This window comes from Glycine max, chromosome 4 (genome assembly GCF_000004515.6).
Source record: "Glycine max cultivar Williams 82 chromosome 4, Glycine_max_v4.0, whole genome shotgun sequence".
Lineage (NCBI taxonomy): Eukaryota > Viridiplantae > Streptophyta > Magnoliopsida > Fabales > Fabaceae > Glycine > Glycine max.
In genome coordinates this window covers 47,097,594-47,122,334 of record NC_016091.4, presented here as the reverse complement: position 1 = coordinate 47,122,334, position 24,741 = coordinate 47,097,594, and the positions used below count along the sequence as shown (strand labels likewise).

The 24,741-nt window shown below is 31.2% G+C and overlaps 1 protein-coding gene across 2 annotated transcripts; it reads left to right on the top strand.

The window, feature by feature from the left end:
• The first annotated feature begins 15,188 nt into the window (after positions 1-15,188).
• LOC100776002 (E3 ubiquitin-protein ligase RGLG3) lies at positions 15,189-23,730 on the top strand. Of its 2 annotated transcripts, none has more exons than XM_006578719.4 (12): positions 15,189-15,404; positions 16,237-16,510; positions 16,678-16,762; positions 16,843-16,983; positions 17,061-17,174; positions 20,201-20,298; positions 20,381-20,460; positions 20,557-20,662; positions 22,588-22,715; positions 22,795-22,933; positions 23,030-23,086; positions 23,502-23,730. In XM_006578719.4, exons 2-12 carry the CDS (start codon positions 16,247-16,249, stop codon positions 23,583-23,585), a joined length of 1,296 nt encoding a protein of 431 aa, XP_006578782.1. In that variant the 5' UTR covers positions 15,189-15,404; positions 16,237-16,246; the 3' UTR covers positions 23,586-23,730. The 2 variants fall into 2 exon arrangements, with proteins under 2 accessions (XP_006578782.1, XP_003523218.1); XM_003523170.5 differs by having other exon boundaries at positions 22,792-22,933.
• The last annotated feature ends 1,011 nt before the right edge of the window (positions 23,731-24,741 follow it).

Below are 24,741 nucleotides of genomic sequence, written 5' to 3'. Positions count from 1 at the left end.
CCATCCAATGACCAAGTCTTCTAGACATGGCTTGTATAAATTAGCCTTCAGAGTTGCGAAGAACAACTCCACAAGACGCCATATATAGCCGCACCCTAGAAACAACTTGAAGAATCCCTGGTTTGTATTTTTCCACCTTCCAGACTTGTCACTAACATACATGCAGTCATCATTAAGAACTAATTTTTGGACTTCCTTGCTTCTGTTAATATCACGAAGAAGAGCCATAACATTAGCAGCAATATTCCCCTCAGTGGGCACCCATCTCGTCTAAAAAGCCATCTCATTTCCCCTCCACCATATTCGATCTTAAACAGCACCGAACACAACACTCCATGGTGAACTATCAACACATTTGTTGGTTCGCAAGTTCGTACTCAGCCAGTAGTGGTTAACATCATTTTGGAAGAACAATGAATTATGATGCATATTAAAGAGGTGCCAGACTAGTTTTGCACACTTACAAAGTCTCAGAATGGGTATGACACAAAATGCATCTATGATCAGTATCCATATGTCGGCGAACTCTTACCTCATTTGTTGGCAATACACCTTATGCATTCGGGCCACTCCAAATAATCATTCTGGTTGGAGCTGCAAGGAGGTTTCAACACCTTGATTTTATGATCAACGTCTGCAAGCACCTGATGCATTCACGAAAAACACACTAGAATATTCTCCCCAAAAATGGTTTGATTATTCCTGTATTGATTGAGTTTGCCACACTAAGGGACCCAAATGTCTTCCCAAAAGCGAATTGTTCTGCCATTGCCCAACTTCCAAATTAAATTTGGCATCAATTAGATTTTCCTAATTTTTTACAATTCCACGCCAAAGATTGGTTCCAAACAATCGATCATCAATATTAGGCACAATATCATCACCACATTTGTACTTTGTTCTAATAACTTTCACCCACAATTTTTCACTGTTCATACACAAATTCCATCCCACCTTCATCATCAAAGCTTGATTCATAACTCTTTCAAGCTAAAACCTCCTGACCTTTTCGAGGTACAAAGCGACTCCCATTTTTTCCAATGGACTTTCTTAGATTGAGAAGTATCACTCCAAACAAAATTCCGGCATTGTTGATCAATCTTCTCACATACCGAAGCAGGAGGAGAAATAGTTTGCATCTAAAGCTTGAACAATCAAAATTCCGCCATTGTTGATCAATCTTTCTACATTAGTTTATCTTCTTATATATAGATATAGAATTGGAATGTGAAAATTATTTTTCAAATCATTAATATATATTCTCTCTTATGTTAAATATAAGGAAAAAAAATTATCCTAAATAAGAAAGTTAGTTAGCATCATTTGTTTATATAATTTCCAATTAAAAATACTACATATGTCCTTAAATATGAGACAATTTTTTTAAAAATTTGTTTATCTCGTTTTATAAGACTTTTTTCAAATTATTTTCTGGCATTAATTATTTTTCACCAAAATAGCTTTAATTACTTTACAATAAATGTTATAAATTAAAAAAAAAAAATCTTCACATGAGGATTGAAGAAGAAACCTAACATAAATTAATTAATTAGATAAAAAGTAATTAAATAGAAAGAGAGATTATGCAAACTACTAATAAATTCAATGTTATTAACTAAATTAATCAAATTTCTTAAATATTGAGAATTAGTTAAAAAAAATGTTATATTTAAGAATGGAAGTAGTAAATTATTTTTCTAAATTATCCTTCATAGGAACTTGATATCAAAAATAAAAAATAATCATTAAAAATCAAATGTATATTAAATGAATAATGTTTTAGGAATGATCTAACTAAATAAAGTAAAATGAACTGGGATTTGTCTATATTCAATCAACACATATGTTTTTTTTCCTCTTTTTATTCGAGAAGTGAGTAATATAGTTTACGTTTGATCGTGGATAAAATGTACTCTCTTTGTTTCTAAATTTAAGACATTATTTTAATTTTTCTTGTCCTTTTTTATAAAACTATTTTTAACTATTTTTTGAATTAATTATTTTTTTACCAAAATTTATTTAATTATTTTAGTCCATAAATAATAAATATTATGCATTTTGATTATAAAGCAAAGGAAAAATAATAAATTGTTTAATAATTATTATTAATTATCAGAATAAAAATCAATATAAACTATAAAAGATGATTTGTTCATTTTTATAATAAGATCAAAAAATTAAATCAAACTGAAAAATATATGTTATTTTTTAGATTTTTAATTTTTATAACTTTTTATTTAAGTGGGTTTTTTTTATTGATTTGATGGTTTACAAATGATTTGTTTGGTTTTGAACGTTCCAGTAATAACTGTTAAAAACGGCCTAAATATCAATAATAATTTTTGGCTAAAGTTTTTTTCTTAAAAAAAAAAACTTATTTAAAGACTATATTTTTGGATTCATGAAAGGATATGTGTCCTTTGCTTTTCAGCTCGCGCGAAGCATCTCCATATCCTCCATGCCATTGTATACTTTGGAGCTTCTTACGACAGGTACCATTTCCGGCAGTGTCTTTCAAAAGTTACAAAACCTTCTTAATAATTCCGAAAAAAAACAGTTTCCTCATTAATCATGTACAAGTGTCATATCATATATTTTATGTGCACAATTCAAGAAATGCGTAATGATCGGATAGCTGTTCCTCTTTGCAGAGACAACCCTGGCCGCAGCACCTGATTACCTGTAGCTATTGGACAAAATCATAAGATGAGCCTAATAAGAATTAAAACAGTCATTTGTCCACTGTTTAGGGTTTCATAATGTTGCTCCGATCCCTGTAGATCTAGGTTAGACTTTTCTTATTGGAAAAAAAAGTTAGATACAATTTCATCACCTATTAGAATTAGAATTTCATTTCCATAATCTACGAAATAAAGGGTTGCATTAAAAGATTCTACAAATAATCAAAGTAAAATTCCAATTTTGATTGAAAAACAATACAAACAGCACCTATAGAACCATAGGTTATAAGTTCTGTCGTTGCTTATAATGAATAATACTATTATACTAATATCTTTTAAGCAATAATTTAAAGCTTAAGTGCAACTAAAAAAATCAATCACCTGTTGTGAAATATGCACCCAAAAAAAAAAATTCAAGTGGGGGTCCTCATGTGGACCTATGTGGCAATAGTAATACACTAATACTATACTTGTCAAAATTGAATCAATGCAGCATACGTTCACGTGGTTTGAACAACTTTACATCCCTTCAGCATTTATGTCATATTTGTGCATATATAGCCATTTGAAGATTAATTGGGTTTGAAGGTTGTTTTCAAACCTCCAACCCCTACAAATGGAGGATAAGCCCAATGGTTTAGCATGTGTTAATCACGTGAACCTGACCCCTTAGAGGCTGTGTCATTAATGCTTGCGTTCGTGTATACAAAACGTTGTCATTTATTGTGATTGATTTCGATGAAAAAAATGATCCTAATCGCGATATTTAGCTCACCCCTTCGGTGTTGTCATCTCTTCGGCCGTGCGTGTTTCATGGAATTCTTCACTGTTTGAATTATTATGGTGATGATGACGTATTGCTCCTCCTCTCCTAATTTGTCCTCCTTTAGTGACAGATCTACTTTAATTTATTTAGTCGTACAATATACTATATGTCCCACAGTGGAAATCACAATCGTAGGGTTTTTCTATCACCAATTTTTTAAAGAAAAAATATTTTAAAATTAAATAAAAATATTTAATATGAGTTAGTTTGACAACTATTTTAAAAAGACATCTTTATTCAATTTTTAAAATAAAATAACCAAAATATTTTCTTTTTACATTTTGACTCTTTTTTTTTTGGCATCTTTCATGTTCTTATGTTATCCCAACTTCTTTCATCATTAATAATATTCTCTAAAACATATTTTTTAAAATACAAAAGCATAATTAAGCATAGGTACCATTAATATCTCGCATGATAGCTTGACTTAATTGTTTGATGTCCATCTCTTCCATGCAATATAAATCGACAACGGCATTTGTTCGTCATGTAAGTTTGAACCATCTTAGACAAAAACAAAATCAATTACAAAATTATTGTTTACATATGATTCCGATATATTAAACTAAAATGAAAGACGGTGGAATGGATTAAAATAATAATATTTTCTAATGTTTTCAAAATTATATTAACGATTAAACCTATAAACGAATTAGTTTAATAGTTCAGTAATTGAATGTTAAATGAATTGTCGAAGCACGAAATACATCATGGATTTCTCCATTATGGACTTCTCGAATATTGTACAAAAGGCAGTAGGTTTGTTTATGTTTTAGTTATTTGAATAACTATAAACATAAGTAATACTTAGTTAGATTATACAAATGGTTATAATATATAACTATAATTAATTTTGTTTAACTAGTTATTGTTTTTAAAACTCTTTTATATAACTGTTTATGATTACTATTTGGGTAGCCTGTGCAATACTCGGACAATAATTTTTTCGTTGTTGTTATGAATATATAAGAAATGTTTATAAATATTATTAGAAAAATTTAAGGAAATAAATTGGTAAAACTATTTTAGATTTAATATTTATATCAACAATATTTCCTTATTGATAATGAATAGGAAATAAAAAATGACACTTTAAAATGGATTTTAGACATTTACTTCACTCATAAAAAATCATTTTTTCAATTTATTATCTGCATTTGCAACTACTAAAATTAAAATTAAGTTACTCTAAATAACATTCGAATTTATGAATCAACTATAAAAGTTGTGAGATTATAAATCCATAATTTTGGAGATAAAATCCAAGCAATTATAATTAACACGTGCACTTAGAAGTTTTATGGTTAATGGGAATTATTGCCATAAAACTTCACATATTTGTATCATATTGACCTCAATTTTTCTTCTTCAATATCAACCTTCTTACTCACGCATGTTTCCTTTATTCAGATTCAAATCACTCAATCCTTAATAAAAAGCATTGCTTTGGAAATTCTATCAAGGCCTTATAATTAAAAAATAATCTAAAAATAAGATTATTCACAACCTCTAAATTAATGCATTGGAAAAAGATGGATACACGTTTGCATGCAATTACTTAATTTCGTTTTCTTTACTATTTATATTAGCAACTACTACTAAATTAATGTTGTCGGACAGTGTGAGTGATCAAACATTTCAACACATTAAATTTTTGACAACAACCCACGGTCTAACTTACTTAGGCAAACTTGTGTAGTTGTGATAGATAGGTTAAATGAACCCATGTTTACATCAATCTATTTATAAGAAAACTGATATTTTCCTGCTTCAGATTCATCACTCAATCATAAAGGGGATGAGTCAAAAAGTTAGACACTTTTTTCTCGCATTAATAAACATTTCATGTAATAATATTAGAGCCTAATTTTCTTACACTCCTGTCTATAAAAATTTTCATTTGATCCTTCATGTTAGCAAGATCAACACCCTTTTCTCTTTTCCTTCTTTTGTACTTTGACATGAGTGTTATCCTTCTGATTTGAGAATGCAAATTTTATATTAGAGAAAGTCTTCGCATCAATACCCCATGATGACCTGCTTTTATAGATCAATTTAAAACACTATTCTTGTTGCAACATATTTACCAAAAACTATGCGACCAAGTCCACCTAATTATATATCTATATCAGTTTGAACAAATCAGAGCTACAAACCACGGCAAGCGTTATCCCTCTGATTTGGGGATGCAAATTTTATATTAGAGAAAGTGTGATCACCATCAATACCCCATAACCTGCTTTGATAGATATACGATAGATGCTGAAAAAAAATTAATAAGAAAAACCTATTAGTGAACTTTTAGTCTGGACATCAAATTTCCCAACAGCAAATTAAATTTTCTCTCACCAACCTATTCTTTGTACTGTAATCTTGTCCAATGAAAGCACTTTTGTTAGTAAAATTCATCCTCATCCCATCAAAACAATAAAAATAATAAAAAAGAAAAATGAAACGTAAAAAGACAATGTAACATATAGATGGCATTTGTAGATCCTATAGTTGGAAAAACAACAAAAGCATATGAATTTAATAGAAGTTTTAAATATAGCATATAGGTTATGAGATTAGAAAAATTAGGTTCAAAGTAAAAGCATTTACTGGACCAGTAGTAATGGCTCATATTGTTGATGGTTAGTTGATCCTTATGAATCTGAAAGAAGAAGGAGAAAGTAGAGAGAATGGAGATATTGAAAAATTGCACCAGCACCACTACAAATAAACTTCAAGCTATCTGAAGAGCCACACTCAAACGCAAATAAAAAAATTATTAATTAAAAAACCGAAATAGAGATTTAATAAATCAAATGAAATTTGTGTTTACTCAATTTTTACTTTCAATTTTTACATAGCAAAAAAGTAAAAATTTATACATACCTGATGATAGAAAATTTGAATAAGATAAAATTAGAACTGGGCAAAATCGAAGAAACTCAATAAATTCGATATTCCATAAAGCAAAGGTTATACAAAAGAAGATGAAAAGGCAGAGGTTATAAGCTTTTCTGGAAGCTATGGATGAAAATCGGGATATGCAAGTTGAACAAAGCTATGAAAAAGGAACAAAGCAAATCAAAAGGGAAGTGGAGAAATAGCTTGAGAGATCGGCGAAGCTCCTAACTGCACCTCCTTGGTTGTTCTTCTCTCCTGCAAACTTGTGTTATATGGCGACCCTCGGTGCTCTAGATTTTGGAATGCGTTTGAGAATGAAAGGAGGAAAGAATGAGCATGATAAAATCCTACATTGAGATTCAAATTGCTGCCAAAAGAAAATATGAGGCATTACTCCATGGCACATGAATTGAAGATTCTTGTTTCAAGAAGATTTTCTCACTTCACTATATGGATAATGCTTCGTGAAACGTAGAGCGCACCAAGTACGAAGAGTTTTCTCACTTCACTCTCTATAAACAATGCATTGCATGCACACGTTATAATGCTTTGTGAATCTCAGAGCACCAAGTACGTACGAAGAGGCAGCGATTAATTGGACGACGGTCTCTTATAATTTAATAGTCTGTATTATAATTATTGGAGATGGAATAGAAAATTTGTTTCGTTTATGTTGTAAAGTTGAGTGGAAAAAATTGCTGGACACTTATGTTTTAGTTGTGTAACTCTTCTATGTAGTTTTTTTCTTTAAGGAGATAATTATTGATTGTTTTGTTGTCAACTTTTGTGCTATTATTTTTGCAAGGAAACAATAATTGTTTGATATGTAATCCATGTTTTTTGTTGGATTCTGATAAGTTTCTCTAACATCTCTATTTCTACTTATTTGAATTAGTTTTTCATTTGTTCTATTTTTTTTGTTTAATTAGATGGGAATCTCAAATTTTTTTTATCCCCACGGTTATGTTTGTACCAGTATGTCCGATTTCGATTTTTAATAAATTTTCTAGATCGAGGCCCAGAAAATGGTTAAATGACTTGTTTGTCCCAAAAAAAATGCGTAGTAAGATAAAATAATAAAAATAGCTAGCGATTTTTAAAATTTCTTTTTAAGTCATAACTACAATTAGAATAATTGACAGTAATTTTTTTAAAAAAAATGAGAATTAAATAAGACAATTTTTGAAATGACAAAATTGCCCCTGTGACACTTTAGAGTTACAATTAGAGAGTTTTAAGGCTAAAAATATTTTCAAAAATTTTAGTGACTATTTTAATTAGAATCATTTTATTTGGGAGTGAAAAAATTTAAAATCTTGAAAATTTTAATTATTTATCAAAAAATTGATTTTTTAGTTGATTAATTAGCGTTTTTAGTAAATTTATTATTATAATTAATTATAAATGAAAAATTGAAGAAATTTTTTTGGAGAATAACACAAATATATATTAGAGCGTGGTATATTTAGTTTGGACCAAACACACTTTAAAAACCCAATCCATTTTCCCTTAATAAATCATAAAACATTATTTTTAATATATATATATATATATATATATATATATATATATATATATATATATAATAATTATAAAAATATGAAAAATAAATTTTATGGCCATCTAACCTGAAGTCCACGCAATTTTAAGTCACATGGGGAAAAATAGGTCTCAAAATCTTATTTGTGATTTTTTCTCCTGTAACTGCACCCGATCACCTACTACACCATAGAAAGCAAGACAGTTTATGAACAGAAATATGTTGAAAATTTATAATGATTCTATTTTAATTAAAAATATTTTATTAAAGAGTAAAGAATTCAATAATCTTGAAATTTGTAAATTGTTTAAGAAAACTTATTTTCTTAGCTAGTTTATTAGCATTTTTAAGCAAAATAATTACCATAACTAATTCACAAATGAGAAAAGTCTGAAAATTTTTCTGGTGACTTAGAAAAGTATATCGGATGGGGTGGTAAAATTAGTTTGGCCCAAAACCACTCCAAGAACCAACTCCAATTTTTCCATAATTAATCATTTAAAAATTATTTTTACCACCTATTAATTAAAAAAATAAAATAAAATTAGTTTTATGGTCAGCAGACCATTCACCATGAAAATGGGCACCACCGGGGATTAAGGGTGTGTAAGGAACCTTAGTAGCTTATAAAGTTTCAACTTAAAAACCACAAAATAATATTTTAATGCAATTAGTATAAAGAATATAAATTAGAAAGTTCTATAAAGAATATAAATTAGAAAGTTCTATTTTCCTTAGCTTGTACAATTAATATTTGTATGAAATTGACTATTTTGGGAATTTCTACTTTTGAATGATTTAAGTTAATAAAATTGTTTCGTTTATTATTAAAAAATTCAATTTATTCCTGTAATTTTAAAAAATATGTAATGTTGTCTTTTTTTGTCATTATTGTTTAAATTTCTAATAGAAATGTCATACGTGCGTCACTTTTTATTTTTTTTAATAAAGATTAACTTGTATACTCATACAAAAGTATTCTTAATTAGATTCACTTGTAAATTATAGTCAATACCGGGTATATAAGCAGAAATTTCATATTCAAAGGTTAAGCGTATTCTTGCAATTTTACGTAAAAGAGAGTTTGATTTTTTGGATGTAATAGTGAAAAAGTTGACAAAAAATCACTTTTACTTTCACTCTAAGAAACCCTACATGAGATTTTCACTTCATATGACTCCTCGTTCAATTTTTTTGAAGTCATTGGATCCTTTTTCTAATTTGGTTTGAGAATCTCTCCCCTTCTTCTATTCTGTTCCGAAGAGTAACTAGAACCAATTCTATCATATTTTCATGTTTCAATTGAACACTTTCCTTTTTTATTATTCTAAAATAAAGAAATATTATTAAACAAAGAGAAAGTGGGGATGAGATGTACAAAAAGTCATGGGGGACAAGAACCAAAACCCATGAAAACTCAACTTATCTATCAAGAGAATCTATGGTTAAGGAGACCTATCATATTCCTTTTGTACTCTGCTGCCACAAAAGGGAGAATGCAATCCCATCCGCAGAAAGACTGTAGTTGCGTGATAGGCAAGAGATTAATCTGCACAAGTATTGCCTTCTTTGTAAATGTGACCTACTTGAAAGTGCATGCTCTTAGTAAGGTGAATGCAATTAGCTCAACAGTTTCTTAGCTTCCAAGGAACTAGAGAGGGTTTCTGAAGGCTTTGACCACCAACTCAATCACACTCCAGCCAAAGCATGCTCCAATTCTTCTTAGCAACCAACTCAATTGCTAATATTACACCCATCAGCTCCGCAAACAAAGAGTTTTGAGTTCTCAAATTCAAAGTAAAGCAACCTAAGGCACAGGCTCTGTCATTTCTGAAAATGCCACCACAACGTGCAGACGGATTACCTTTTGCTGCTCCATCTATATTGCACTTGGTCCATCCTTGAATAAAGAGGTTCCAACTCACTTGTTTGATGTTTTGACTTTTTCTCGGATGGCCTTGAATCCCGAGAGATCTTAAGAAGACAAAATCAAATATGGAATTATTCATGACAGATTTAGTAGCATTACTAGTAATGCGCAGCTTGGCCAAGATCAGAGCAATGGACATCAATAGAATTGTTGCCGAATCTTTTGGAGTTTCTGCAATGCCAAATTATACCAATTATAAAGACAACGGCAACTCTTGAATCAAATTGAGAGAGATACAAAATAGAGGTTTTATCAATGCTGATGTATAGAAGATTTTCAAACCATAGCCAAATCTTCAGAGAAAAAGGACATTGAAGAAGCAGGTGACTAGAAGTTTCATACTCAGCTTCACAAAGGCTACACATAGAAACTATGTTACATCCTTTCCCTCATAGATGATCATCAGTTGGAAGCTTATCCAGCATGGCTCTCCAAACTAAAAAAGAAGCTGACAGCAGGATATTCTTGTGCCAAATCAACTTAAAACACTGATGCGCTGGGGTGACTGGATTTAAGAAGCTATAAGCTGATTTTAAAGACAAATCTCCCTATTCTTGCAATCAAACAAAAATTAAAGAGTAAGATTGCATCAATTTTAAAAATGAAGAGAATAAATTGAATTTTTAATAATAAGAAAATTTTAATTAATTAATTAATTAAAAGACCAAAATAATAGTTGATAATATAACCAAAAGAAAACTATTAAGAGACCATATGGGCCAAGAGCTACTAGCCTTTATAATAGGCCCGATGCTATACACAACTGCACCAATTTTAGAATCAGCTGGGGGCTCTAAATAATATCAGCAACAGATTTTGGAAGGGATAGACCACCATCACTTAATAAAGCTTTAATCTTGCTTCCCCTAATAACAATTGTAGCATGAAATAAACAATCCGATATTCCTATATATAAAACAAAACTAATCACAGCAAGCTTTTTGGTACCAAAATAATTGTACTTGGTGAAGAATTGAATCATATTTTCTCCACACTAGCTTCCCGTTGATCCCTTTCATACGCGAGAGAATTCTTTTTCTTTTTTATGACATATGGGATATGTTACCAAAATAATTTTGATCATAATTACACAATTCTCTCAATGTAATTCCATGTGTCATGCTTCAAATCTGTAACATTTTTTATTGTCAACTTTTCTGTGCTTTACATTGACACTACATGGTGATATTTCACTAGTTAATTCATTTTTGAGATTTGCTTTCTGAAAAATTTCTCGGAAAGTCACTCATCTAATAATTGCTCCAAATCAAACATATTTAACTGTAAAGTTTTTAAGTGATGAGATATCCAAAAATAAATACTTTAATTCGTTCAAAGTTGTTAATTGTTGATCAAACCTCTAATTAACTACATTGGAAGAATAAGCAAGTCAATCCATCCATAAACCTGAATGATCTATTCTCTTGAGTCAATCCAAGTGAACTCCGGATAGAAATATAAGAAGGGGTTTCTAATAAATTTGGGGAAGGTTTTAGATTTTTGCATCCCTCGCTCACATTCCATGTCAAAATAAATAATAATTAAGGAAAATGATCATATTAAAAAGATGATTAATGCGAAACATCACATGCGCGTTTCATGCTGGTAGTGGCCATGCACCACGTACGTGAGTGAGAACAGCCATTTCAGGATATTCTGTTGCACTTTAGGCATATCAACACTAACATGCTTGGTTCCTCTGTTAACAATAATATTAGATCCCTTGCATTGCACCGTCGCATCATTCTTCTAATTTTTTGCCTACCACATTAAAATGGAGAAATCATTAGGTGGTATGAGAATCTTAAAAACTGAAGCAATATGCCAGCAAAGGAAACCCGTGTGTTGATTAAAAAGGTAAATTTTGGTGAGAAGAAAAACAAAATCCAGAATCTACTAGTAGACAGTCGATCGTGCCTCTTAGAACTCGAAACTCAATTTTGAATCTTGAGCTAGCTAGACTGAGTCATGTGTCCCTCTTTTTCAATTTTTCCCTTGACGATTATAAAATGAGGGCAGAGCCCTTTCGGAAATGGGCATACATGAATCTTAGAGCAGAAAATAAGTTGAGAATAATAAAGAATTAGGGAAGAGAAAATAGTATAAATATTTATATATTGGTTTATTCAAATTCAACTAAATTCAATCTTTACTTGGCAAAATTTTATATTATACATGCATGAGTATGAAATACTTTTATTTTACATGCATCTTCAGGTATGAAATTTATTATCCAAGAGTTTAAATTGTAGTTGCAACTTGCAAGGGTTTCGTAGCTATATATCTTTCGCATTACTGAAATTGCAAACAAATATTGCCGTGATATGGTAGAAATGTGCTCAAAAACCTTAACATTACAACTAATAAAATTGAAGCGGCGGACTGACTATACATAGCAACCTGCACTTTTTTAGTTGGAAAAATAATCATTTTTTTCTTTTTTATCTTAATGTATTTTTAACTGAAATATAAATATTTTTAATTTTGTTTCATAAGTAGCCAAAAATAAATGAACGTAATTTTTATATTATTATTGATATTATTTGAATAATAATGTGATAAAGCTATTAAAATATTTAATGATAATTAACTTTATCTTCGAAGTAATTAATATTACCAAGTAGTATATTTTTACCGTATAAATACATAAAGTGAGAGTTTTATTGACTAGAGTGATCTTACATATTGAAAACATAATTACTTTGAATAGAATATACATCTGATCTAAAAAAAGAGGTTAAAATATATATTTTTTTTCTTTATTTTTATAAATCAATGATTTTAATCCTCTCATTTTTTTAATTGAAACATTTAGTGTGTTTAATTCGTTAAAAAATAAGACATTGAACAATTTAAAAATATTTGTCCAACTTTTGATTTAAAAAAATGACTAAGGGATAATACAAATAAAGAATGATGAACTGAATAAATATTCAAAAACTTGTAATTCACTAAATTTATGTATAACTTTTTGTCCAATGTCTAACAAAAGTTAAAATACAAGACTATTCCTATTCACCTCCCTCCTTGCCTCTGTCGTGCCCCTTATCGCAGATCTCTTAGACTACTCTTCCCTTTCCATTCTTGTTGTCTCCAACGCCTACCTCGTCGCCTACAACCACCTCTCCGCGTCCGCCCTCGTCGACGTCCTTCGCTACTATGTCCTCCTCTAGTTCCTCTCTTGGTTCGACCTCCAACCCTCCCCCCTCCGGCAAGCTCATCACCACACTCCTTCAAACCACCGACCGTGCCACCGACAACTTTGGCTCCGTGAACCTCACCCGCGACTCCCAATCTAACGTCATTTTTATCCGCTCCCCCGCTTAGTATTCCCCCTCCAATGCCAGTATCCTCTCTTTCATAAAGAAGCGTGACAGCACCAAAAAACCACTAAGAGTCGTCGTGTTTCGACAGATCGCACTGAACTTCCTCCTCGCTGGCAGGGCACATTGTTGGTGCCGTTAAGTTGGTTCTTTTGGCTCCTCATGAACCACTCCGCCGTGGAAGAGAAGATCCTCGCAGAGCTTACAGTGGTGCTTACTTCCACTCGCGACGGCGACCGACGGTGTTAGACGAAGGAGGCAATGGACTTCGAAGAAGCAAAGAAACTTGTTTACTTAAAAGCAACATTAGTCGAAATGTTGCGGGATAATAAATTTGATGTTAAATAATAAAATAATTTAAAAATTTTCAAAATCTTGTTATGTATTTTTTTCTTAGTGCAAACCAAACACTACACAATACAAAGGGTATTATAGTAAATTTATATCATTTTGTCAAGTACATTAGCACATCAAACAAGATATAACACAAAATTATTTATATTGTACATCGACCACCAAACAACAATACAAAAAATTATCCTTGACTCAACTACTTGTTCAGTGTTGTTATCTATCTTGTTTTTTTAGCAAATTAAACGCATCCATTTTGTCATTCAATTGTAAAAAAAAATCGTGATTTTAGTTGTTTTTTTTAATTAAGACATTTTACCTTTCACTTTAAAAAATTTAGAATTTTAGTCTCCTCAATTAAAAAATAAGACAACTAAAATCACATATTTTAAAAAAATAAATAAACGAAAATTGCCTTTTAGAAAGAAAAGAAAAAAAAATGGCAGTTGGATGCTCATGTTTTCCCACAGATAACATGTTTCTAGCACGATTTATTTCGAGAATAGAAAATTAGAAGGTGGAGTAGACTAGAGGTTTTTCTTTTATTATAATGGTTTAAAAACTAAAATTAATTACATATTTTTACTTAATTTAGGATTGGTCAAGATGACACAAAATACATGTAAAATTTAATTTTTTTCTTTTATGATAATTTATTTTCACCTCAAACAATTATGTTTATATTATATTGATGAGACTATCTATAATAAGTATAAATGTATAATTAATTATGAAAAAGAGATAATACTATTGTTAACTAAGAATGAAGTAATAAGAATATGTATTTTTATTTCTTTTGATAACAAATAATGAAATAATAAAAAATTGTATTTTAGTATTGTTATAATATACTACATATCATAGTTGATAAAAACTGTTATATTTATATTATATATCTGTGTTATAATAAAGGAGATTCACTTAGTTAAAATATTATATTATTATTTTTTATTTATAAGAATTTGACTAAGAAATTTATAACCAACTAAATTAGACCAACTAAATTTTATTCATAGAAAAATAACTCACATTTTATAGAACCAATTATATTTATTTTTTTATTTGTAGGAAAAAAAAATTTTATTTAATCAACTAAATTAGACTCTTGTGATAAAATATATTATTTTATTAAGCAAATATATTATAAAATAAAGAAAAATTAAAATTACAGTTATAATAATATTTCAATGGTTATTTATTTAATCTTTCACTTTATAATTATATTTCATTGTAAATTGGGTAATTATAATATACTTTTCCTTTTTAGTTATATTTTATAATCTTAACTAAAAATTGAAATAAAGATTAATGAAATATATAAAAATGAAAATAGAATATGAGTAAATTTATTTAAACTTTTTTTTAAAAGTGTTTTTTTAATTAAATAATTTTTGTTTCATAATTTAAAACAAGTATTTTCGATTGGCTTGGCCTACATAAAATTTAGTGAAAATATGTCTGCCTAGATAACAAAAATCACTCATTTTAATAAATAATTTTTTGTTCAACGTATTATTATAATTAATTTTAATTTTAACCCATTTTAGTAAAAAAAAAAAATGGCAGAGGAAGGATCCCTGAGGAATGAGGTGGCAAGCGTCTAGAAGGAAAGTTTTAGTAAAAGGAATTATTAGAGTTAGAAAAGCTTTGACTAAGGGATGGATAAGGAATGCACCTATGGTGCTACCACGAAGGAAGAAGGAATGTGAAAGGGAAGTAGTCAACTAGTGCACGCAACGCAACACAAGTCTAACAAATGGCCATCATCATCTTTCTGTTCGCCCAATCTCAAACACCCAAACATCGTCAAACGCAAACTCTGCAACAAAGCTTTCCTCTCCACGCTAAACAAATCCACAAGGTCAACTTTGATTGCCATCGATTCTCACTTTTCTCTTTACCTGCTTCTTCTTCTTCTTCTTCTTCTTCTTCTTCTATTTAATAATAATAACTTGTACGTAACTGATACATAACCGTGATCCTCGCTGATTCACGTTAATCGGATTCTTCCGCCATTATGGTGTCGTTTTGAGTTTGTGATCATTGATATTGTCGATTGGATGCAATTGTGGTTGTAGAATTCTCGATCCTTGCATTTTTCTCTTTGCTTCACCGAAAGTCATCGTAATTTTAGCTTCGATCTTAGGAGCAAATCAAGTGGGACGCGAAACACCTTTTGCTTGTGTTTGTAGTTATTGTAGTCATTGTTGACGTGTGAATGATGGACTAGCTATGTATGCTTGATTAGAGAGAAGAGGTGTGTAACTTTGCGTTTCGATTTCAGTTATCAAATGGTTAGGTATTACAAGTGGATGCAATAAAGTGTTTATAGTGGTGTTGGACTCATTACTGGTGATTTACCCGGCAATTAGTGCTGTATGTGACTGCTGTGATTGCTCGAATGTTGTGATTTAACCAGAGTTTGGCTTTGCCTTGGGAATAATTAGATGGAAGTTGTGATAAATTTGATTTTGAACAAAACATAATGAAAATGTTAAATTGTTGACACAAGTTACTGAATAATGCCACCAGAGTACATGCTCGTGATATTTGTTTTCCCAAGATATTTTACTATTGGCAATGAACTGTTATCGCTTCTGGTGCTGTGATTTTCGTTTTAATTCATTTTAACCTTATCGCTTTACCTCTATTGTCTATTATTTATTTAATTATCCTGTTATTGATGGAGGCAGGCCTGTAATTATGGGAAATTCGGAGTCAATGTATGAATCTCAAGATAATTTTTACCAACATCCCCCTTCTTATTATAATAGCTATCATCAACCGTCTCCTTATGCTGAGAATTCAGAGAATACTACATATCATGAACCATCTTCATATGCTTGGAATTCATCAAATACTACCTACTATCAATCCTCTACTTATGCTGGGAGTTCAGAAAACACTCGCCATCAACATACGAGGCAACCCACATATATAGCTGATAATTTCAGCTCATTGGATCAGGTTTACACTGCTACTTTTGCTTAGTGGTTTAGAGAGGATAGGCAATAGTAATCTTAGTGGTATAGGGGTAATCACTATTGGTGAACTGGATTGATTGTGTCTGCCTAATGTTCATGTTAGAAATAACTATTTGTAGAAGCATCAGGCTTATATAAGATATATTTCAGGTTGTTTCTTCTCTGAGAGAAGCTGGTCTGGAATCTTCAAATTTAATACTTGGTATCGACTTCACCAAAAGCAATGAGTGGACAGGTTATTCCATTTGAATATGAAATTAATATTGTACATGTATGTATATAAATGAATATTAAATCTCACATTGGTAATTGTAGGCAAGCACTCATTCCATCGAAAAAGCCTTCATCATATTGGAAACACTCCTAATCCGTATGAGCAAGCAATCTCCATCGTTGGCCATACTCTGTCTTCCTTTGATGAAGACAATCTGATACCATGCTTTGGATTTGGTGATGGTGAGTATCTGTTTCTGACTTAAGACAAATGTTCTGTGTTTCCTCTTCTGCTGATTTCAGTTAATTTACTTTTGTAGCTTCTACACATGATCAGAATGTGTTCTGTTTTTATCAAGATAATAGATTTTGTCATGGTTTTGAGGAAGTACTTGCACGCTACAGAGAGATTGTTCCATACATAAAACTGTCAGGTTTGTTTTACAACATTTCGTTCCTTGCTGGCAACATTTTACAATTTTAGTACAAGTATCTGTGACAAATATTTTACTTTGAGAGGTAGGGAGGGAGGGAATTGCATTATGATTTATTGCATATGACTAAGCATATCAAAAGTTTAAAATTTTACTTGCCTTTGAACCTAGGGTCCATTAATTGGGGCCTAATCCTTGTTAAGAACAATGAATGAGGACAAGCTACTGGTTCCAGACCTGTTTGATGCGATGCTAGTTCTATAATTCATTTTTGGAAAACATAAACTGAAAAGCTCTTTGACAGCAGCAGATGCTTCAGGATTTATTTCCTGTATAGACTTTCCAATTTCTAATTTCAAGTCTTCTCTGTAAACTTTACTTTGAAAACTTTTTTTATCAGATTAGCCAAAGCTCCTTCTAAGGTTAATGATTTTAGCTTGGATAGTGGTACATAATAAGAATATAACAGTAATGACTTGTTCTGTCTGGATATTCTTCACTCTGCACCTTATTTGTTAGTTTTCGTTTCTATCGAATATTGTGGTTAGGGAGATGAAAGGACTCTAAGGAGAGTAAGGTAGTTTGGAGTTGTGCTTTTCCAGTTTGAGTGTGGTGCATTTGGCTGGAGAGAAATTACAAAATCTTTAGCTGGAGATCTCTTCCTACCCTTCTTGGTGTGGGTAGGCTTATTTTAGCTTTTTTATAGAGTTCAACTCTTCAGTTGCGTTAAAATATCTATAAATACAAGGGGAGTAGTTCAATTCCCAACTAATCTTTTGTACTTCTCTAGATCTAAAAGGGCCTTCCCAAGATTTGGCAAAAGCTTGACATTCAGATTCATTGGGGTGTCAACAAGCTTGGCATTCAATAGGGCTATTTATATAATACAGGTAAGTTTCATGGTCTTTTCTAGCTTTCCAGTCTTTACACTGTATCCTCTGTGGCCGATTCTCCTCTCACCTTCCATACTCAACTGGGTCATCCTGGTCTTAGCAAAATCTAGCAATTGGTGCGACATCTATCCAAGCTATCTCATTTTTCATCTGTGTTAGTTAAGATTTGTCCCTTTGCTTTACTCCGTGTTGATGTTTGAGGTCCTAGTCATAATGTGACAAACTTATTTATACTAATACTAAGCTTCCCACTATTTTTTTCAACTCCTCTAATGATATCTTTGGCCACCATTTTGCCCATTTGACATGTCTTTTCTTCTTTCCAAGTATGATCTCGTCTTATTTAACTAACCACTTTACTCTAGTAGCCACTCTTCCTCCATGGTTGCAGTCTCAGATCTCACATCCTGTTTTGGTTATATAGTAGCATGTGTAAAAGTATGTGAAGTCCTCTTTACTTTCACCTCTGCCATCATTTACCTTGTCACAATGCCTCTGATCAGGCATGTCCTTCATACCCTTAGTTCGCCATCTCTCTCTGGCTGTTTGGTCCCCTTGGGTTTGCGATTTTTCTCTGTTGGTGGTCAGATCTAACGTGTTCTCTCCATCAGCCTGTTGTCTCATATGCTATCTGGTCTTGTCTCCGCCCCAATGCACTGTCTAGCCTTGACATGGTCAGCTACCTCTATTTTTCTCCTCTCACATTGTTTGGCACGTTGTGTTTTTAGTTTATTTTCTGTTTAATTATTACAAACTTAAATGGGAAGCTTTAGGTTGTGGGAGCACGTAAGGAAAAATGTTACATGAACACCCATTATGATATATAACACCTAGAGAGAGGGAGAAAAAAAGAAGAGAAAAGTATAGATATGATAGGGTTTATGATGTGATAGGAAGAGAAATACAGAGAAATAAGAAGTGTTGGAGAAGTGTTTAAAATAATGAGGTATTTTTGTATCATTACTCTACATAGAAAATAGCTTATAATATCATTATTGTATTTTAGATTATTTTAGAATATCTTAAATGATCTATTGTTGTGAGTGTTCTTTGTATTTCATTATATTTCTTTATTTTAATTAGGATTAAGAGTAAGGGTTAGTACAATGTATGTTTGTAATACAACAACAACAACAACAACAACGCCTTATCCCACTAGGTGGGGTCGGCTACATGGATCAACTTCCGCCATAATGTTCTATCAAGTACCATACTTCTATCCAAATCATTAAGTTCGAGATCCTTTTTGATAACCTCTCTTATAGTCTTTTTGGATCTTCCTCTGCCTCGAATTGTTTGTCTTCTCTCCATCTGGTCTACTCTCCTCACTACAGAGTCTACCGGTCTTCTCTCTACATGCCCAAACCACCTAAGTCTATTTTCCACCATCTTCTCTACAATAGGCGCTACTCCAACCCTCTCTCTAATAGCTTTGTTTCTAATTTTATCCTGTCGAGTCTTACCACACATCCACCGCAACATCCTCATCTCCGCTACACCTACTTTAGTCTCATGTTGGCTCTTGACCGCCCAACATTCTGTTCCGTACAAAATCGCCGGTCTTACCGCAGTCCGATAAAACTTTCCCTTTAGCTTAATCGGTACCTTTGCATCACATAACACCCCCGATGCTTTTCTCCATTTCATCCATCCTGCTTGAATGCGATGATTCACATCCCCTTCAATTTCCCCATCATCCTGTATTACAGACCCAAGATATTTAAACCGTGTGACTTGAGGGATAATATGGTCTCCTATTTTCACCTCTGAGTTAGAAACCCTCCTTCTTTTGTTGAACTTACATTCCATATACTCCGATTTGCTTCTGCTTAGGCGAAAGCCATGTGTTTCTAGAGCTCACAATGTATGTTTGTAATACATCATTACAATTTTCTTTTCTCAATGTCCGGCTAAATCCCTACAATTTTTACCAGTTGTGTTGAGAGAGTTTAAGCAAAAGGACTACATTGATTTTTCAGTTGGTGCATCTTCTTTGTCCACCGTCCCTCCTGTTAGGAACCCTGCATTTGTTCCATTTCGTAGTTTTTCTTTTATTTCAAGGAGGAAACATTCCCTTGGAGAGAGGAATTAGGTATATATTAGATTTAATTATAACACTTCCCTCATTTATAGGTCCAACATCATTTGCCCCCGTAATTGATGCAGCAATTGACATCGTGGAAAGAAACAATGGTCAATATCATGTTCTTGTCATTATTGCTGATGGACAGGTTTTTTCCATTTTTCCCCCATTATTTTATTTTCATGGAATGATTGAATTGTTTTACCCTACTTCTCTTTTTGTTTTTTCAGGTAACCAGAAATCCAGATGTACCGTATGGAAAGCTTAGTCCACAAGAACAAGCAACCATTAATTCTATCATTGCTGCCAGGTAGAGTAACTTCTCTTGTATTTTTTTTGGTGATATCTTTGTAACCTTTTGTTGTTTATGTATCTGTCTTAAATGTGGAGCTATTCTGATTATCAGTCATTATCCTCTCTCGATTATTTTGGTTGGTGTTGGAGATGGACCATGGGATGAGATGAAGTACTATGATGATAACATTACTGAGCGCTTATTCGACAACTTTCAGGTACTTGATAGCACTTGAAAATTCAATGTTGTCTGCTTTTATGGTAACTTTTACCTTTGATAGATGGAGATAAGAAGGACTGGTGTTTGGCATGATATTGACAAACTTGATAGTACTTCAGCTAATTCTGAAACCAATATCAGAGGTTTGTTATAAATTGGATATTAGAGAAAGAAATGTTTTATGAAGCTGTTCTCTTGGATGAGACAGACAATCTGTGGTCTTGAAATTAACAAGTCCTAAGTGTCAAATGACTACCAAAGTACCAACAAGGTTTACCCAAAGTCTAACGTGGAGCTTATTTGACATTTTAAAAATTCTATCCAAACATTCTCTAAAAGGCCGTCCAGGTTTCTGTCAATAGTTTATTCAAGTGTATTTTTCATGTTCATACTATTTTTTATTTCATAAACTTTTATTAATGTTATAAGCATGATTAATCTTTTTCTTACAAAAAAAAGGTAAATTTCATTTCTCCTCTGAGAGAAATGTTTAAATTACACTGCCTCTCTCGGGAGCTTAATATGTATTGTGCTTTAGTTTATTTTAATTTAAACGAGCTTTTTAAGGGTAGATTTTCTCTACTACTCTCAGTCTCAGGGTCATCAACAACTAGATTTTGGGCTTCCGAAGATGAAATGAAGATTTTGGAAAGAAGTTTGAAAGTAATAAGAGTGTTAAAACTTTATTTAAATTTCTAAAAGTCATAAAATTGGCAATGGGGTGTTCAAAATGAGTATCAGTGACACTTAAAGTTGTAGAGAGGGAAAATGTCTTTAGAGGCTGGCTAATAGTTCCTTGCCATTACTAAGAAATTCATTCATGTTAAACATTTCATCTCTAGGGAGGAGTGTAATTTCAAAAAAAAAAAAAGAAAAGAGAGTGGAGGGTAGTGCAATTTGAATATTCTTCCGGGAAAAAAGTGCAATTTACATAAATAAAATAGTAGGAGAGACACATCTTTTATTTTTAGGTTGTGCAGATTTCAATTCCTACATGTGGATAGCAACAATCAAACCTTTAACCACTAGATGGAATTGGTTACATAGACCAAACAATGTTAGAATATTATTGTAAACCATGTTTATAGACAAATCATCAACTTTTAATCATTTTTAATTGTTTTGTATAGTATTTTTCAATCTCCCTCTACACCTAGCAATTTGGCTACCTTCCATTTTAATTTACTCTCCTAATTGGGATTTCTACCAGTCTTCTCCAAACATACCCGAACCACCTAAGGCAATATTCTACCATTTGTTTTTTAATTCTTCAATGTGAAATTGACAAATTTTAGGATGTTGACTAAGAACTGAAAAATATTTGAGCCAAGTATTTTGTAATTCTGTGAAATCGGTGTATGAATTATATATAATTCTTATTCTAAAAAGGCTTCCTAACATAAAATTAAAATTTTGGAAAAAGTTGTCTAGAAACAAGCTGGTTATAGCAATTACAGTCTACTGCATCTGACTGTCTAGGAACAAGCTGATTTTTGAAGATTATCAATTTTCTGTAATAGAGGTTATTAGCAAGATTAAGTTTCTTATGTATAGACAAGCGCACCTGTTGCATTTGTTTTAACATCTTGATATAGGCCTTCTTGTATTAGGGAGGCTTTTGATTTTCTCTAGCCACGGGGTATGCCCCGTTTATTGTTGTATCATTTTGGGTTTAATATAATTTACATTTTTTCCAAAAAAAAATTTTGGAAAAAGTTTGAAAGTAATAAGAGTGTTAAAACTTTATTTAAATTTCTAAAGGTCTTAAAAAATGAGTGTAGGGTGTTCAAAATCAGTAACAACACTGGAAAATTCTCAGCACTCCATATTTTAGAAAACCATTCTTAATTCCAGTGGTTTGAATTTTTTTTTTTATTATGAAATGGATATATTATCTAATTTGGTCCTTTTTTATTCCTTCAGTTTGTGAACTTCACAAAGATCATGTCCGAGAACACAGAAGCATCGAAGAAGGAAGCAACATTTGCTCTTGCTGCCCTCATGGAAATTCCATTGCAGTACCGGGCAGCCCAAAATATACAACTTAACGAGTAAGCCATGAACTGAAGGTATGATAATTCTATATTGCATTCAAAGATCGCTGACTGTCAAATCCATCTGATGCAGTAGAGAATCAGTTCTTCATCAACATAAAAGGCCTCTCCCTCCACCTAATGAAGTAATACATCATGATAATGCACGCATGGCAATTCCGCACATGCCAAATTTGGAATCAGCAGAATCGACAGCTCCAGCTGCTGCCGAACCAGTATGTTTCCTTGCTCCTCCTTCTTAGCTTTGTATTGCCATAGATTCATGTTGAGATCACTAAGCTTATGAGATTAATGTCTTTCCTTTTTTCAAGGTATGCCCCATTTGCCTAACCAATCCGAAGGACATGGCTTTTGGATGTGGTCATACAGTAAGTCTTCTTAATGAACCTATTATTGTTTAACGCTTATGTGAATGTGCCCTAGAGTTTATAAGCTCTGTTTGTGTGAATAGTTTTTAAGGGAATTTAGGTTACAGTAGTTTTCACAACCTAGTTTTTTGTAATCTGAGAACAAAAACAAGAAAAAAAATCTACTAGATGGGGTAAGATTACATAAGATCAAACGTGTTATTGCTTTATGTTAAAGACTAGTTTTCGGAAAAGCTATTTAGATCATGATCCGTTACTATTTAATAAATTTGTTATTACAAATAAACCAAAAATGGTTTAGAAAAGCATTCACGTGGAAATGAAATTCCTAAGCAAAGAGGAACATATGCATGTCCGTGTTTTATCTGCATGTAAAATGTCGAATATTCATTTGCCCTTTATTAAAATGATGTAGACTTGCAAGGAGTGTGGCTCGACATTATCTTCCTGCCCTATGTGCCGGCATCAAATTACAACTCGCCTGAGACTGTACACTTGATGAGGAAGCTTGTTTTATGTATTGAATATGATAACCGTTATACCATTTGAAGTTAAGAATGAAATATATAAAGATTTTGGGTGTAAAATTCTTTAACCATGCAGTCAATGCTCATTAAATGTATGAAAAAAAAAGGTTCAAGTTTTGTTTTTTGAAATTAAAAAAAATGGTTTAAGTTCAATTTCAGAGATTTTGAAATACTACTTTTACCTCAAGTTTTTTTTTTTTTTTTTTGTTAAAAACTTGTATCTCAAGTTTGAAATTATACACTTTTATACTGCTCAACCAACTCACTTCTGGGTAAATAAAGATAATATTTAACAACGTATCTTATTGGTTAGAATTATAATTCGAAAAACGGTACCCATTACTGAAAAATATATAAAAAAAAAGTATTAAAGAAACTCTAGCTTGTTTATTAAAAATTATTAATCTACGCTGAACATCACCTTCCACAAAGTAACTTATAGTATAGCAGTAGATTTTAAACCCATGAGTTGTACGGTTCGTTTAAATTATAACTTTTTATATTTATATTTAGTATTTTTTTAAAAAAAATATATGTATAAAATAAAAAATTTAATTTTAGAAATATTTAGTAGTATGTTAAATATAATTATATTAAAATTAAGAAAGATAGTTAATTGTATTTTTAATTAAGTAAATGTCGTCTTTAAAATTATTAAATTTAGTATTGTTATTTCTCTAAGTAATAATAATGATGCAATTTTCATATGAAATGCATAAATTTTAAAAAATGAAAAGAAAATAAATATGAATAGATAATATAAAAAATATTTAAATGGCTGTTCATTTTTTCTCATTGTGAATATTGTGTTAAGATACACTTGATTTTGTGTATTTATAATTTATATTTTTTAAATATATTTATTGTTCTCTTTATTGTAAAAATTAAAACTTATTTTAATTATGTTAAAATAGTGTGATTGTGATTAAATAGATTTAGTTGTTAATTTTTTAAAATATTTTTAATCATTTTAAAAATATTAATTGTAATTTTATTAAAATCAATAATGGTTTAATTATTGTCATATTTAGACACGAAATTAACATATGATGTAATTTTTATATAGTATTTAAATCTGACATGTGATTTGTTTATATTAAATCTATGTAAATAAAATCAATATTTATT